General features: G+C 35.5%; 2 protein-coding genes across 2 annotated transcripts; one reads left to right on the top strand and one right to left on the bottom strand.

Annotated features, from left to right (window-relative positions):
- Positions 1 to 2,060: 2,060 nt before the first annotated feature.
- On the top strand, positions 2,061 to 11,970 carry LOC140797363 (pyruvate kinase 1, cytosolic-like). Its single transcript, XM_073150735.1, has 16 exons — positions 2,061 to 2,360; positions 2,472 to 2,568; positions 2,650 to 2,747; positions 2,852 to 3,007; positions 4,109 to 4,186; positions 4,458 to 4,589; positions 5,269 to 5,349; positions 5,538 to 5,609; positions 5,706 to 5,795; positions 6,949 to 7,093; positions 7,221 to 7,309; positions 8,012 to 8,107; positions 8,213 to 8,280; positions 8,404 to 8,503; positions 8,744 to 8,803; positions 11,499 to 11,970. The coding sequence occupies exons 1-16, from the start codon at positions 2,292 to 2,294 to the stop codon at positions 11,649 to 11,651; spliced, it is 1,584 nt and encodes a 527-aa protein (XP_073006836.1). The 5' UTR covers positions 2,061 to 2,291; the 3' UTR covers positions 11,652 to 11,970.
- A 957-nt stretch (positions 11,971 to 12,927) lies between these two features.
- Positions 12,928 to 17,151, bottom strand: LOC140797996 (UDP-D-apiose/UDP-D-xylose synthase 2). Its single transcript, XM_073151715.1, has 10 exons — positions 16,981 to 17,151; positions 16,631 to 16,888; positions 16,456 to 16,548; positions 16,270 to 16,377; positions 14,180 to 14,294; positions 13,972 to 14,105; positions 13,788 to 13,889; positions 13,611 to 13,703; positions 13,399 to 13,534; positions 12,928 to 13,290 (listed from the first exon to the last, which is right to left on the bottom strand). Exons 2-10 carry the CDS (start codon positions 16,874 to 16,876, stop codon positions 13,175 to 13,177), a joined length of 1,143 nt encoding a protein of 380 aa, XP_073007816.1. The 5' UTR covers positions 16,877 to 16,888; positions 16,981 to 17,151; the 3' UTR covers positions 12,928 to 13,174.
- Between the last annotated feature and the right edge of the window lie 221 nt (positions 17,152 to 17,372).

Here is a 17,372-nt window from a genome sequence, read left to right as displayed (position 1 = left end):
AAATAGAAATAAGTACAAATCGTACAACTTATTCAGATACATAGTGGATACTAATCGATCTTAAATAAATAGAAATACAAATAGAAAAAGACATGACCTAGCCAAATTATAAAAAAAAAAAGAGTGAACGTCATCTCTCATTTTATCAACCCCCCTATTCTCTAAATTATTTAATTATATAATTAGTTCTCTCTGTTAGAAAATATTAAAATATTGACTAACTAATTAATTAAAAAATGAGCTTATTTTCTCTTAAGATAATTTAAAATCATTGCAACCCTGATCTAAAGTGCAGGGTTGGCTAGGGTTAGATGTTGGGTGGAAGGGGCAAGGTGGTGATGTCGACTAGAAGAATAGCAATCGGTGGCTCTTGGTAGAATAAGAGAGGAGGCTACAGTTGAGTGGAGTGGAGAGAGAAATAATACTATTATTAATAATCAATCTCGTATTTATAGAAAATAAAATAGAGATTCATTAGTTAATCCAAACAGAACATGAAACAAGTTAAAAAAAATATTTTAAACAAACTCTCGATTCTACCCACATATAGAATTTGAATATAAATATAATTTGAATACAAAATATGTAGTGACATGATTCAATACATTTTGCCCTTTTTTACTTATACTTAAAATTATTTTATCCCGTGTACAATTTTTTTTATTAAACCAATTTCTATGCTTCTAACTAAAGTGAGGTTAAAATTTTCTTTCCAACATAATATGGCTCTGTTCAAACTACTTAAATATTCTTTTATATTTGTTAGATAAAACTTATTAGCGAGAAGGGTAATTTAGGTCTTTTGGTAATTTTATTTTATTTGTTATATTTGATATAAATAGTATTTTCAATAATTTGAGTAGATTATGTTAAACTGTCTTACTTTAGTACTGGTTTGTGATGTGATCTGAGCCTAATTGGGTATTATTACAAGTGAGATTGAGTTCACTAGGTTGAATCTAATTATCGTAGTATTAATTATTTATTATTTTTAAAGGACTTCTGGCTTAAGCAGGCATTCAAACACCTAAGAGCAACCTTCCTTAGAGTATTTAAACATTGCCTAACGACGTTTGAATGCTTGTTAGCCGAGAACGATCTTCATTGAAGCATTCAAATGTTATTTTCAATTCGATTAGATTATTTAAATCATTTATTTAGTTTAGAATTTATTTAATTTTAATTTTAAGTCATTAGGGTTAGCCTTTAAATAAATATGTGCAAAGCACTAATGTTTAGGGCATGAAATATCATTGAAGAATATTGACATTTTATATATTCTCTTACCTCTCATCTCTCTTAATCTTCTCCTATGATTTAAGGTCAACGTTGTCAAGTCAACGCCATTCTCTTCATTCTCGACGGTAGATCTCCTAGTTCGAGTTGGGCTATCTTCTCCCCCTCCCTAAAATCCTAGTTCATCCATTCTCATTCGTCCATATTCCTTCTTCTTTATAGCCTATTATTTTATCCCCATTCTTTTTTTTTTTAAATCACACATCCACCCTGAGCCATCATTATCTGCATTATTCCTTTCACTTCTATTATTTGGATTTCATTATCTCTACCGATTTTAATATCATATCACACAAATAAATGTACCTTAGCTCGGTCCATAACAGTTTAATATAAAATAATTATATAAGAGGTAAAGTGATTTTGGGTATAGGCAATGTAAGGTAAAATGTATTTGACCCATCTCTTTAATTTCATATTTTTCTGATGTGGTATAAATATATTTTCTGATTATTTTAGCAAAATGTGCACATTGTAATTCTTACAATTCTCATCAAACTATTTAATAAATAATGAATCTAGAGTTTAGGGCTAGCTAAAAAGAATAAATTATAAATTGCCCTCGTGGTTTTATCTAAAATCAAACTACCGGAAACTTTCATTTGTATTTAAAATGAGTGAAGATAATGGTATTTATAATTTTCTGTTAACGTTCGAATAAAAATATTAATAATTTTATATTAATCTAAACCCCCTAAAAGTGATATAAATAAAAGTTTAATATGCGTAGTTTGATTATTTATTTATTTATTTATTTAACAAGTGGGGGGTAATTTGAAATTTACTCTTATTTGAAGACCTATATCTTAGCTTATGCCCCAAGGAAACTACGAAGAAGAGCCATAGCATTACGCAGCCGATCGCCTCTCTTTCTCCTCTCCTGGTTTGACCGAGAGAAGAGAGAATTTTTTTCTTTTATTCTCTCCAATTTTTCGCTATACGATTTCGAGCTCTCGATCTTCTCCACAGACGATTGATAACCGAAGCAAGAGAAGATGCATTCGTCTCACCTCCTTCTCGAAGAACCGATCCGGATGGCCTCCATCCTCGAGCCCTCCAAGCCCGTACGATACTCTCCTCTCATCTCTCTTGGTGATCTATTTTTGCAGGAAAAAAGATCACATCTTTGTAGGTTTTTTTTTCCCGTGTTTTTAATCCTAACGCAATGATCGCAGAACTTCTTCCCTGCGATGACTAAGATCGTGGGAACGCTTGGCCCCAAGTCGCGCTCCGTCGATGTGATCTCGTCCTGCCTCAAGGCCGGGATGTCTGGTACGTTTTATAAATATGTGAAACTCCATGTTGTATATGCAGAATATTTGATGCTTTTTGTTGGAATTTTTGTTTAATCAGTTGCGCGCTTTGATTTCTCGTGGGGGGATATGGATTATCACCAGGAGACCTTGGAAAATCTTAAGCTCGCGATCAAGCGCACAAAAAAACTATGCGCCGTAAGTGTCGGGACGTGATCTGTTTCGCTGATAGTTTTGTCTCTATGAGCTGCGTTAGCCAAAAATTGAATCGTGATGAGATTTGGTGATGCTGTCTTTGCCAGGTCATGTTGGATACTGTGGGCGCGGAATTGCAGGTTGTGAATAAGAGAGGAAATGCGATTTCACTCGAGGCAGATGCCTCTGTTGTTTTGACGCCTGATCAGGAACAAGAAGCTTCATCTAATCTGTTGCCCATCAATTTTGATGGACTAGCGAAGGCAAGCGAACTTATTTCCAAGCATACTTATACTACCAAATTAAAATCAGTTTCATTTGCTCCTATGAATTATATTGCTACTTAGATCTTGCTTTCTTTCATGTTGCACAATTTGCACATGCAAGAGCATAACAGTTTGTGTCACAGCAACCCTTGCCGTTGTGCATACTGTAGTCGTGTGTTAGTCACAGAGACAACATTTATGAACTACAAGGTTAGAATCCTTATTGGAGGGGGCCTTGTGGATTGGTTTGTTAGAAGTTTTATTTTGGTGCTTAGCTTGTGACTGAAACTTGGTTTATAAAAATGTTGCACATCCATTACCCTATATTTCTACCAGTGTTGTGAAAAAAAGCACCTAAAGATATGCCGGGGCATAGGCAGCCTAGCAACAAAATATATAAAAATATTATTTATGATATAAAATGTATATCGTACTAAAGTTATGTTAGCAATAAACCAATACAGAGGTGTACAAATACTACAGTATATTATGTACACACAAACAGTCATGTTTGAAACTTATATTCACAATAGATTCTCAACCAGGGACTTAAGGCCTTTAAATATGTTTTTTTCCCTCTGCAAAACTTTGTTGCAGTCAGGGCCTATTAGCATAAAGAGCACACGATCCCATTAAGGCTCCCCATTAAGGCGCCCGGTCGGCCTATGGGCGGTCAAATACTGACTCGGCAGTCTGCCCCGCCTCTGCAGGCTGCCAAATACCCACTAGGTTGCTCGTTTGCCTTTCTTAGCTGCATATAGGCTATTTAGACTGGCGACCCAACTGCTTTTTAAATTAGTGTTTCTACCATTCAGAACTTTAATGTCATTATTTCATGGAGGTTTCGCTAAAAGCTAGATGAGAATCCACATAGCAGCTGATTACTTGTTTTCTCGTGAAATGCATCTTTGGTTGCAACTCAATTAATATTTTCCGTGCTGCTTTTTTCATGCATGCCATGCTCAAATAGGGGAATCAGCTTGTTCAAGAATTTGAGTTACTGCATTACAGAACTTCTGTTATCTTCAGCTTTGTCTTCTTCTTTTTTCCATATTCTAGGCATTATTGATGTGTTATTTATTGAGCTATTCTTTGCAGGCTGTGAAACCAGGGGACACGATCTTTGTTGGGCAGTACTTGTTCACTGGCAGTGAAACTACTTCTGTTTGGTTGGAGGTACTTCTCACATTTAATACTTCAGTGACTGATGATAACAACTGAAATTATAAGCATAGTTCTGCCAGACTACAGAATTATATATTCCCAAATTGTTTTGTCTTCACTAGCCAAATTTTCAATGGAAGTGATTCCATTTGGTGACAATCTGCACTAAACCAGTTGAACTATATAGTAGAAAAAAATCAGTTGACTGAAGGTCTAAATATTTTATATGCTTAAACATTTGCTCTTTTTTTTCTGCTGCATAAACTGGAGTTGCATGGTGCAGGTGGCTGAATTGAAAGGGGATGATGTGATTTGTGTGATCAAGAACACAGCTACCCTGGCTGGATCTCTATTTACACTGCATATTTCGCAAGTACACATTGATCTGCCAACACTTTCTGATGCTGACAAAGATGTAAGAGATGCTTCTCTTCTGTTATACTATTGTTTAAAATCAGGTCACAATATTGTCACTTGACATGAATTTTTTTTCTTCTGTTATACTTTCAGCCACTATTTATACATTAGATTGTCGTATGTGATCTTGTTCTGTTCTTACAATAGTCTCATGACAGGCTGTTGTTCAAGGCTTCCATTGAAATACAACACTAATTGAGGGTTGGGTTTCAGGTTGGAGCTGCATAATTATCGTCATGCTTTAAATTAGTCAGATGTTGATACTAAAGCTGACTGGAAAGCAGTGAAGTTATATTTGATTCCATTTCTCGGTCTTTTTAGAGGCAATGAATTGGACTCATAACACTCTTGGATATACTTTATAACATATTAGTTGTTCAATTTAATAGCTCAGGGACATGCTATTGAGTTGCTAACTGTCCATTCTAGAATTTGTGATTTCTTCCCTTATTGTCATGGGTCCTTTTCTTTAATTAGTTTTTCATCCTGGCTTTTGAATTGCATGCTTTTATATAATTTCCCATCCACAAGCATCTTTGCTTAGTTAAAGATTTTAATTTTTAAGCACGATTGATGCAGAAACAATTATTTTTGCAGAAACAATCTTAGAGATGAGTGTAGTAGTTTAAATGTACTAGACTATCTGATTAAGATTGGCATGTCATCAATCATATCAGGTCATCAGCAAATGGGGTGTTCGGAATAAGATTGACTTCCTCTCATTATCTTATACAAGGCATGCAGAAGACGTTCGACATGTAAGTACAACCTTCTATTTATTTCTCTCCTGTAACTTATTTTTTCCCCTTTGGGACTGCAATCTTGTTTTCAAACTTCAACATTATTGGATCTTTCTGTGATCCATTTCCTGGTACTCCTAACTTCTTTGGACTTGGTGATAGAATATTGGTTTTCAGATAATGATGATCATGTTGTTGCAATGCAGGCACGGGAGTTCCTCTCAAAGTTGGGAGATCTTCATCAAACTCAGATATTTGCAAAAATTGAAAACGTAGAGGTAATTGCAGGAAGGTCAATATTTGTTGGCATTCCCATCTAACTGAACAAGTGACTGGGTTTTTAACTAATGCATATTTTTGTCACTTCCTTTTAGGGCTTAACACACTTTGATGAGATCCTGCAAGCAGCAGATGGAATTATTCTGTCACGAGGGAATCTGGGAATTGATCTCCCACCTGAGAAGGTTGAATAAACTCAACTCACATAGGATAATTTTATCATTTTGTTGCTGATTGAGCTTGTTTGTATGGTGCTGAAATAAATGATATAGTCATAGTTGAGTGATTGAAAACTATTTAAATGCAAATTTATGTAAAAACTGAGTAAATATTGGCAGCCCTGATCATGTAATTAAAAATTGTTGCGTCCTGTATGCTCATTAATAAGCACTTACAACCATATTGAGCACATATAACACCATAAGCATGCTAGCAGGTTCTACATGCATCCGCACAGATATATTTTCTCTGTCAAGGGTTTAGCATTGCCCTGTGAAAGGGTAATTGATAGCTCTTATCTATAAACTACTTGAATAAAAAGCTATATGAGCATGTATCTTTAAATATTTGGGCTGTTGTTGAAATTGGATCCTTCTATGAGTAGCACATTTAAAAATTTTCATATGCTTTGGCTTGTTTGTTGTATATCAAGTGTTTTGACTAAAGCTCTTTTTCAAGTTCTGTTTACTTGAAATCAATGTGAAAGGGGGCCCTGCTATACATCACTCCTACCAATGTGGGGACATAGGGGGCAAAATGTATGCCTCCTTATTCCTATTAAATATTAAATGGACGTTTCGTTCTACAACTTGATCCCGTTCTGCCACATGAGCGCTGACCAATTGATACTTGCTTGACACTCGCCATTTGAACACTAATCCCTAAAGAGATAATCATGCGCTTCATTTGTCTTCTTCAATTCATTCAGATCCGCGATAACTTTATCCTCCTGATTTGGAACAAGAGGCTATCAGAATAAGAAAGTCAGTGGCTGTAGTTGCATTTACTTTAGCCTTAGTTGTTTAGATTAAGCTGGTGAAGATAAAAGCTTCTATTGGTAGTAATTCTTATGCAGATGATTGAGTAGAAGTACAGAAAAATAAGTTGAAAGGTTTTTGACTATAACTCAACTTATTAGAAACAATGAGAGTATAAATAGTGTTACAGTTTTTACAGTATCATGTAGTTAATCGTTAATCTGATAATACAGTGTCTCTGGTTGCCATACTTTGCTTTAAGTACATCTCATTTGACTGGTTTTGTCATTTCTCTCCTTTTCCTTTTCATAATACCAGAGTTGTATTTCACTGTTATGTAACCATCTTGTATTATGTGTAGGTGTTTTTATTTCAAAAGGCTGCTGTCTATAAGTGTAACATGGCTGGAAAGCCTGCAGTTGTTACCCGTGTTGTGGACAGTATGACTGACAACCTCAGGCCTACTCGTGCTGAAGCAACTGATGTGGCTAATGCAGTACTTGATGGTATATTCCGTTCCTGATTTCGTGTTCTAATTCTATTACTATGCCAACTATTGATATTTTGATTACTTTAATGGAGCTTACACACAGAAGTTTGTTTTCCTAATTTTTTGCTTGTATTTTGATTCAGGCAGTGATGCAATTCTTTTAGGAGCTGAGACTCTTCGAGGATTATATCCTGTTGAAACTATTTCAATTGTGGGCAAAATTTGTGCAGAGGTCAGAGTTCTGTTTGTCATTGATCGTTCCTTATTTTTATGAATATCAATGACCCAATGGAAGTTTTGGTATGAAGAATCTGAATATTTCAATCTTGATGGAGATGGAACTATTGGACTAAATAGTGAAGAATTTATTAGATCAAATATATAATTTGGGTGATGCATTGTCATCTTTGTTGATAAATGAGAAATGCAGTTTTCTTTGCATTCAAATTCTGAATTAATACTCTCCTGTTTCAACCTGGCTTTGGGATCGCATTCTTAATGTCGGCAATGTTGTTATACAACATAGAAAATTTGACTATGTTAAACCTTTTCTGGACTTGTATTCTGGTTGCTGCTTGCTGGTTACGCTATATGGCGTCCACTTATTTGAGAATGATTGGCGTAGTTGGACTAAAAGACTGTTATGTAATAACACTAAGTTGCAGAAAATAACATGGCTACCTAGTGAAGCTTGACAGAATGAATAATTTTGTGCAATTGTGCCTATCTAGAAACTAATTTTTTTCTGACTTAATTCCAACAGTTTTCTATATGATTGAAATATTATGAACTTCTGCATCAAACTTTTATCATACTCTTGAAAACATTTTGCCAATCACGGTGGCTTATGTTGTTGTTACAGCTTGATGTTTCTCCTATTTCCTAGGTCTTCTTAATTTTGGTGTCCTTTTTTTGTTGAAATCTACCATTGCAGGCAGAGAAAGTTTACAACCAAGATTTGTACTTCAAAAGGACTGTAAAATATGTGGGAGAGCCTATGTCACACTTAGAGTCTATTGCTTCATCTGCTGTATGTCATTTTACTCCTTTTAATTTTCAGAGATTAGCATAGTTGACTACTCTTCAAAAATAAATTCATTTAATATTAACGAGTACAAGTCGTGATCCTGTCTAGGTACGAGCTGCTATTAAAGTTAAGGCTTCTGTTATCATATGCTTCACTTCGTCGGGAAGGGCTGCGAGGTACTGTTGAAATAAAATGCAAGCTTCCATTAGATTTTCTTTCCATCATTTCAGAGATGCATATTACTGGTGAGGTCTTCAGTAATCCACACTATTTGCCTTAACATGCTTCATATGATGCAGATTAATTGCCAAGTATAGGCCTACTATGCCGGTATTATCTGTGGTCATTCCTCGGCTGAAAACAGACCAGCTTCGATGGAGTTTCACTGGAGCGTTTGAAGTATGAGCAACACTTTTTGTGTCCCTTTTCTCTTATGACTTTGTGTTCGAATATATTAAAGTTTTGCACTCCAATTTAGGCTTACTATCCCATTAGGACATATATGCTATATAGTATGTTCTTGTACAGGCACCATCGCTAATCCTCGCCTCTATGTCAGATGTTCTGAATATTAAGTAGAGTTTCTGCTTTGCCTTGTATTCTATCTGAGCCTTGTCTAACAACTTACTAAATGTGCAGGCAAGACAATCACTCATTGTAAGAGGCCTATTTCCCATGCTTGCTGATCCTCGACATCCTGTAAGTTGTACTTTCTTCTTTTAATACACATATCTACATGACACCCGCAGACACAAATACACACCACGAGGGCACATATGTTGCTGCCTTATCCCTGAAATTATGATTCAAGTCCAATAATTTATTTTCTCCTGAATCAGACCTTGTTTGTTGTCATTAATGAGAATAAATCCTCTTCTTTGTTCTTGTTGTAAGTTTCGGCGTATGCTTGACTTGCTTTTTTGTCCCGACACTTTGATCTTAAATATATTGCTTGTAGAAAATGATAGATTGTAGGAATGCTCTTCCTTATCGTATGCTTCATTTCTTACTTGTTTCTGTCAATTTCTTTTGAATCTATAAACCTAGTGTAAAGTAGATGATTGTGAATTGAGGAATTCAAATTTGTTCCTATTGAATTTGTATTTTATTCAGTTATCCTTGAAGTGTAGTTCCTTGCTATATTGAAGGTGATTGGAGGTAATAGTTAAGAGCACTCAATAATATATATATATGTGTTTGCAGCATTGATTAACTTTCTTATATGTATTGAAATCATAATTATCAGAACTAGACCGGACTGGGTGGTTGAATTGGTGAACTGACCACCAAACCGGTTCGATTTTGTTATTAGATCGAATAAGCAATCAACTCGTAAAAACTGACTGACAAGTGGTTGAACCGGTGAATCGTGTAACTCGGCTGATTTTTGACAAATCGGCCGGGTCAACTATTTTTTCAAATTACATAATTATTGTTAATATTTAATTATTCTATTATATATCCTAATGGTATATTAGTCCTAAAATTTTAAGAATATTTAGTTTATAACATATCTGTTGTTTTTAAATTAGTTTTTTTACACATATACCCTCAAAAAGTCCCTTATTTGCTTATATATCTATCTAAAGTTCATATTTATATGTATATCTGATGCAAATCTAGGATGAATGCAATATTTTTAGAGAACAATCAACCCAAACAAGTAACTAAAGTAAAATATAGTAAGCAATAACTGATAAGAAGTTAATTGATTAAAATGATCACTACTAGATGGAAGGAGAGAAAACCACTCAAATAAGGCAGTAGCTTCCTCAACTCTCAAATAGGTACATTGATAGTAGAAAGGCTTAAAATGTGGTGTAGGGAAAGACTTTAGAGTTTAGGTTTACCAATAAATGGAATAGTAGTGTTTTTACTTTGAAACCAAGTCCTTCTCTTCATGTTCGGGCACCCAAAGATTCTCTTTCACTACTGGAATTTTATGGACAACAGTAGTAACTAACGAAAAAGTAGAGATTGAAGAAGAAGAGAGGTTTAGAGAGGAAGTAGAAGAGATTAGAGAAGAATCTTAAGACAGAGTAGGAGAAAGGGAGAGAAAGAAAGAGAGAGAGAGAAGAAGAAGACCGGAGGATAGAAAATAAGAGATTTCAAATAAATATTGTTCCAAATCGTTCCTTGTTTCTCATGCAATAATCATTAAATAGGTTAACAACTTTAATTCTAGCTGATTCTAATAGGAACTTATTTCCTAATAGGACTCTAATTGATCATCTTACTTAAATTGACTAACCCAATTTATATAATAAATCAATGTGGACATCCCCCATATATAAACATACCATAACTATCAATTGAGATTCTAATAGGAATTCATTTTCTAATAGGATCCTAATTGATTAAGTCTTACCTAAATTGACTAACCCAATATAGGTAATAACTCAATGCGGACATTCTCCGGATATAGGCTTACCATATCTATCAATTGACTAATTCAATTAATTATTTGAATTAAAAATCAACTCAACAAATTAAATGTGAAAATAAATTTAGCCTAATTAGATCAATTAGACCAAAATTGGACTCAAGCAACTTTATTTTGGTCAAATTGAAGATGATGCCCACATCAATAACTCTTAAACATACAAATTTTTTGCACGTATATCTTTTAAAATTCTTATTTTTTGTGTGAATACTACTTGGAATAAACAACCATTAAAATTTAAACAATTTAAGTGACAAAATATCCTTATTCTTGTTTTCAAGTATTTCTCTTAGTTAGTAGTATTTTTGTCAAAAACTTAACTTGAAAATAACCATGAGGTTATCTAGATAAAATAACATTTTGTTTGAAGGATATACATACAATTATACTATTTATATATATATGTATTTATATTTAAATTATTTAGATCTATTTATATATTATTTAAATGTTTTAAAAAAAATAAGCAATCTGACCCGTTAAACCAATAACCCAGTGACTCGACCCTTGATTGGGTCAATGTTCGGTCCGGTTCTGATAATATGATTGAAATTAATTTTAGGGTTGTAGGGAATGGACTACCTCAACGAGAGGGAGCAAAGTGGTGGCTTAGTTTTGAAGTGCAATGAATTTAGATCAAACTATATTTTGTACTTCTTTATAACTCTACCTGCAAACAAAAACAAAGAATCTACCTTTTATATTTTAGACTAAATTCCTGCAAAGGTAGATGGATGTTTACATTTTAAGATTTCGGGTTTGGATTTCTAGCTACGAGGAAGTGAGACGCTTTTGTTTTCAAGGGGAGACTGGTTACTTGGTTTACCTTTTTAAGATACAATAATTAGCTTGCTCTCCTTTTTCTTTTCTGTATCATTCAGCATACTTGGCAATGCATATATTTCCCTTCCACAAGCTCTTGCTTCTGACACTTCTTTTTTGGGCCTGTAGGCTGAGTCCACTAATGCAACAAATGAGTCGGTTCTGAAGGTAGCTCTTGAACATGGTAAATCCTCTGGAGTGATAAGGTCACACGATCGTGTTGTAGTCTGCCAAAAAGTTGGGGATGCTTCAGTTGTGAAAATCCTTGAGTTGGAGGATTAGATAGCTGCTATTCTATAAAATTTTCAACACAGTTCAGATTCTATCATGATGCAGTCGAGTTTGAGGACGGCTCTGAAATATATTTATAATTATTTATTGAGTTTACACCAGGCAGTTTTGCTCCAGGCAACTTATAACCAGCTGAACTGTTTACGAAGTTGGTCAAAACTTCAAACTATGTTGGTTATTTTATAATTTTAATAATTATCCGGTGCTCTGCTATTGTTGGTCGTTAGTTTGAAATTTTATTGTATTAAATCCTATGGATCTTTGGTATTACAATTGAGAATTGAAAGCAAGTTGAAGAGAGTGCCCAGCACCTTTGCCCCTCTTGGCAGTTTGATTAGCTTATCTTATTCAGTTTATATTCTGACAGCAACATTTGAGATCGGAAGAATAGCTCTAGTTTGATTAAATGTGATGGAAGGTATCAATATAATGATTGAAATTTTATTGCGATTTATTTACCTATACCTTCTATAGCATATGTATGTGCTGCTTGTTGAAACTTAATAATGAGAAACTGGGAAGGTATATAAGAGAAAGGGAAAGAGAATTGTGAACTTGCTAACTTTATTTTTCATATATTTCTGCATTTGGATGTGGTTTAGGTTTATAGATTAATTTAGTGAGCACTAAATTAGTTTAGTATCTAAACACCCGTTAGGGTTAAGCGTAATTTACATAAACCTATTATTTATGCCCTCCCCTCTTCTGTCTAAATCTATCGAATTGGGTGTTCATTTTAAGCTTTACACCTTGTCCCTTCACTAGCTTTAGTTCAACGCTTTGCATTTCGCCGTAGAGTGGATCCTAACATTTTTATCAAAAATTCCATATAGATTTTTTGTCTTGCAAAATTTAATTAAAATGGAGGGCCAAATTAAAAATAACGAAAAAAGATGGTACTGTACGAAACATATAGCACGGTATATAAAGTGATTTCACTACAACAATAGTTGCGTCATCTTAGTAGCCTCAATTGAATCAAGTTGAGGTGACTCCAGAAGACATACTTGATGAAGTTAGTTGACATCTAATAGAGGATGTTTCACCCTGAGACGAGTGATTATTTCATAGATAAGATGGGTGAGCATTCAGGTTTTGGAGTTTCCTACTATAAAATGAGAGCATTTGCTTGATTTCTCATATTAATAGCATTTGCTGACCCTTGTAAATTAAATCCATAATACTATAAAGCATTATATGATTCAAACTTGCTCTGAAATGAACAACAACTTAACCAAGCAAATAGTTTGAAAGAATGAGAAAGAGGTTGGTTGGAAATCATGCTCTACTGCAAAATATGGACAGCCCACAGTATATAAGTCCACCATCATATGATTCACATACGCTGTCCTAAAAAAAACTAGAAAGCATTTCAGTGTCAATATCTGGATATCAACTACTGACACAAAAAATAATGAGTACCTTACATATAATATGTATGACTACTAAAAGAATATAAGAGATGTGCTGCAGTTATGCTGTTCAAAAGAAATTTGTCAGCACGGAATTGGAATCTAACTGGATGCAACAGGCTTTGCCACAGCCCTCTTGATAGCCTCTGCGTACGTCCTGTGCTGATATGTGAGTGTGGATTCCAGCAAATCCCACAGCGATGTCTTCGGGTTCCAACCTACATTAAGATGGTCATTCAATCATGAGATCAATCTAGACCAGCGAAAAAACGAGTGCTAATAGGGTTCTAACTTCTTTTGCGGTGGAAAGTAGGGTTCTAACTTACCAAGTTGTTTGTTGATGATAGTCATGTCAGGAATACGTTTATCGCTGTCATCATATCCTTCTCCATAGAACTCTTTGGAGCTTACATCAATTGTTGGTTCCTCCAGCGCTGCCTCTCCTGATACCTTCGAGTACACCTGCAGATAAAGTCCATATAACAGTTAAAAAGACATGCAACTGCACAAAATTAAATATTACTGTAATAAACAATACCTCTGTCATCATTTCGGCAAGCTGCCTAACTGTAACTTCATTGTTAGGATTTCCTACATTGAAGATATGGCCATTGGCTCGAGCAGGATTTTCCTGTTGGAAAAGATGTCAAGCCTTCCACTTGGAGGATCAAACAATTATTGAAAGAAGGGATAAAAACGAGAGAATGCTACACACAATCATCAAGAGAACAGCTTCAATGGCATCCTTGATGTACACAAAGGTTCTTTGCGACTGGCCACCATCAACAAGCTTTAGAGGCTCTCGGCGGAGGAGATTCTGCACAAGCATAACGAGTGTTAGTGATGGAATATTTAGACAGTGGCCATTTTCATCAACCAATGTAAATTTTGGTGCGTACATTACTGAAGCATGCCAAAACCCTTGGAACACCTTCGCTAGGACCATCAATTCCAGGAATAAAATCCATCCTTGGTCCAATCCAGTTAAAAGGTCTCACAATGGTGAACTCCAGACCATTTTCCGCACCCTCAGCTAGAGAACATAATACATGATTGTCAGAAGAAGAACGACATAAATAAGTTTGGAGCATGAGTCAGTGAACTTGCCATAGATTAGCCTCTCAATAAGTTGCTTTGCACATGCGTAGGACCACCTCTGCTTCTCAATAGAGCCAAAAATGCAAGGTGAGACATCTTCTTTCAGCACGTAAAACTCCGGCTCCTATTTCAGTGGATAAATAATGAATCAGTGAAGAGGATGGACGAGGATACACCATGGTTCGACAAGAAACAGTCTCAATTTGCATCTACTTTATTTGATGAAATAGGTTGGTCATATGAGTAGTGCAACATGATTTACAACCAAAGAGAAATGAAACAACATGTAAAAGTCACTCGTGGGCAATTTTGTTTCAGATATTGCTGGACAAATTACTATCACTCCACACAAAAATAAATACATAAATCAATCTGCTTTTCTCAGATATTGCAATGCATCATTTCTTGACTTGTTAGATTGATTGAAGTATTTTCAGTCAAGGATTGTTTTAGTGCGCTAGCGCAAGAAGCCAAGAAAAAATTTCTGCATTTTGCTTTTTATGCAAAATCTAATGGTTACAACCAAATTTAGTAGAATTGATCTTTGGTCCAAATTCTAGTAATTCTAAGTCAAGTCAAATGTATTTGACCAATTCCTCAAGTAATAAAGGGCATAAGGTATCATCAAATTCCTAGCTATGTCAGATCAAAGTGGATTAACTGAAAAGAAACTATGTCAAAGGGGCCTGCTATATGTAAAAGTTAAAACTCACATTTAAATTATGAATGAGATAATTAGTAAGGAAAATCAATTAGGGCACATCTAATGCAACGTACAATTATTAACATCATCCTTTGTACTGAAAACCAGTAAAGGGATACTACAGAAAACTCACATTTAAATTATGAATGAGGTTAACAATAAGGAATAATTGACTAGGCAACATCTAATGCAATGTAAAATATTTAATGCCAGCATTTATACTAGAAATTAATATAGGATACTACAGACAAATGACTTAATGAACCTAAGAAGGTCAACTCTAAGCTAACATAAGTACCAAAATAATTGTCTTATAAAAATAATTTTCACATATATATCCCAATAAGTTGCTTTTGCCAATCAATCATTTGACATAAAGGAAGCTGCACAAACAGCCTCCAATCCCTAAATTTTGGTAATAACCATAAAAAAACTACAATTCTATAAATAGATCTTTGCAGCTATCCTTTGATGATATTTCGTTCTAATTAAAAACTACATGAAGAGGCACAAGTGCAATGTAGGACCCACAGAAATGTAAGAGCGATAAAACTAATAGACTATAAAGCCATCGCATTGGCACGAGGTTGACATTGGACACACACTTCATAAAATCGCATCAACCAAGCTATTACACCCAACTACTTGGTCTCCGCTGAATGGATTATCCTCCCTAATTAGTGCAAGGGTTTGCCTAAAATAATTTGCTATCCTTCTTTCCTTATTAATTCCTCCCAAGTTAGTTTTGGTCTTCCCTTGGCTCTCAAATAACCTTCTAGCTGGATGAATCACCTCTTTGTACAAGTATACTACACGATCTGCATTGAACATGTCTCGACCATTTTAATTGATTCACACTTCTTGTCCTCCATGGGTACATTGGATACTACCTTAATTTCTGTATATACTAATGTTCTACTGAAGGATGAGGAATATTACCCAGTTCAAACACTATTACTAACAAAGTGAAGCGTGCATTAAGAAAGTAGAGAACCATGACAAACTGGGATCTGATCCCAGTAAAAGCACCATTCACAAGTGACTTCCAAACAGGTCCAACATGATGCTCTGTAAAGATCTGTCACCACTGATATGATAACAGCTATGGCAACGGCCACATGTCAAATCAGGACAAAGAAAATAACATAGACACAGTAATAAACTATGACACTGCTACAAGAGACACATCTCCCCAGTGAACAAATTTATTCCTATTTTCTACTGTTTTAGGTAATCCAATAAAATAGATTATCCACTTTTTCAGGGTAATTCTTAACATATTATTTTGGAGTGAGTACCATACTCAACCTGATCTATTGAATCCAGGTATAGTATCTTTCATTTGATCCTACAACAACAATGTACCTCAAAATGTGGAAATAGAAAGTGACATCACCTGACGCAGAGGATGCTCTTTTGGAAGGAAACTTCCGATAGTCTTTCCATACACTTCGCAAGTAGAAAAATGAATCAGACGCTTGTTGTTCTCAGAGCAATATTTAACCTGCATTGATTGGTAATGAGTACCGGACGCACAGATCTGAGATCTAGATCAAAAACCTTGAGATCCACAAGAACTTACCACCGGAAGCGCATCGATGAAATTGCTATAAATCGTATCCAGCGGACGCGTATTGTAATCCGCCGGGGTGCAGATCGCCGCCAGATTAATCGTCTGCGATCCAAAACACACGAGATCACACGAGATCTAATAAATTACGATAAGAAACAAGAAGCGGTGAGACCGGAGACCGAACCAGATCCGACATCTTGATGAGCCCCTCGAGGCGGGAGTCGTTCTTGATGTTGAGGCGGTGGAACTGGATCCGGTCCTGGTCGAGCAGGTGCTTGATCTTGTCGCTGTAGACGTCGACGGCGAGCACGGAGTGAGGGGTCTCCGCCAGGAGCTTCTCGCATAGGTGGGATCCGATGAAGCCTCCGGCGCCGATCATGCAGATCGTCATGGGAGGGATCGGGTGGCCGTCGAGATCCAACCTCGCCATTCTCGGATCGATCTGGAAGAAGAGAAGGAGGAGGAGGTTAGAGAGAGATGGGAGTTGGATCTGGAGATGGAAATGGAGGGGGAAATGAGCGGTAAAGCTCTCACGTCGTAGATCTCGATCGAGGCGGAGTGATGAGTGAGAGAAGGGTGGGTTCGTTAGGATTGGATTTGGGCTTCTTTAATACCGTGGGCTGGGTTCAATTATTAATCGTTTAGTCTCTTTTTTTTTATTACTAATTTGTAATTAATTGGCGGCGTCGTGAACCTAATAAGTTTGTCGATCCTCGTCGTTAATTGCATAAATAGGAAATAGACGCGTTAATAGTAGATGTGGACATTAAAATTAGTTGATCCATTGTCATCTTTAATAAAAATATGGTTATTTTTATTTTTTAAGAAATACTTATTTTCTTAGGTTGTAAGTCTAATGAATTATAAGCCGGACAAAAAAGCTCGTCATCTTTGACATATACATATGTCTATTGGACATTCGACCT

The sequence above is a fragment of the Typha latifolia genome, chromosome 11 (assembly GCF_019914945.1).
Source record: "Typha latifolia isolate L0001 chromosome 11, TyphaL0001v2, whole genome shotgun sequence".
Classification (NCBI taxonomy): domain Eukaryota; kingdom Viridiplantae; phylum Streptophyta; class Magnoliopsida; order Poales; family Typhaceae; genus Typha; species Typha latifolia.
This window is presented reverse-complemented; position numbering and strand designations above follow the sequence as displayed.

What these genes read in the sequence shown, in the direction of transcription:
- LOC140797363 (XM_073150735.1), top strand. Translation starts at nt 2,292, where the DNA reads ATGCATTCGTCTCACCTCCTTCTCGAAGAACCGATCCGGATGGCCTCC. An exon ending in GGCTAATGCAGTACTTGATG is followed by an intron (nt 7,094 to 7,220) that starts GTATATTCCGTT and finishes ATTTTGATTCAG; the next exon opens with GCAGTGATGCAATTCTTTTA. An exon ending in TCGTCGGGAAGGGCTGCGAG is followed by an intron (nt 8,281 to 8,403) that starts GTACTGTTGAAA and finishes CATATGATGCAG; the next exon opens with ATTAATTGCCAAGTATAGGC.
- LOC140797996 (XM_073151715.1), bottom strand. Translation starts at nt 16,876, where the DNA reads ATGGCGAGGTTGGATCTCGACGGCCACCCGATCCCTCCCATGACGATC. An exon ending in TCATCAAGATGTCGGATCTG is followed by an intron (nt 16,549 to 16,630) that starts GTTCGGTCTCCG and finishes TTTGGATCGCAG; the next exon opens with ACGATTAATCTGGCGGCGAT. An exon ending in TATTGAGAGGCTAATCTATG is followed by an intron (nt 14,106 to 14,179) that starts GCAAGTTCACTG and finishes TATGTTCTCTAG; the next exon opens with CTGAGGGTGCGGAAAATGGT.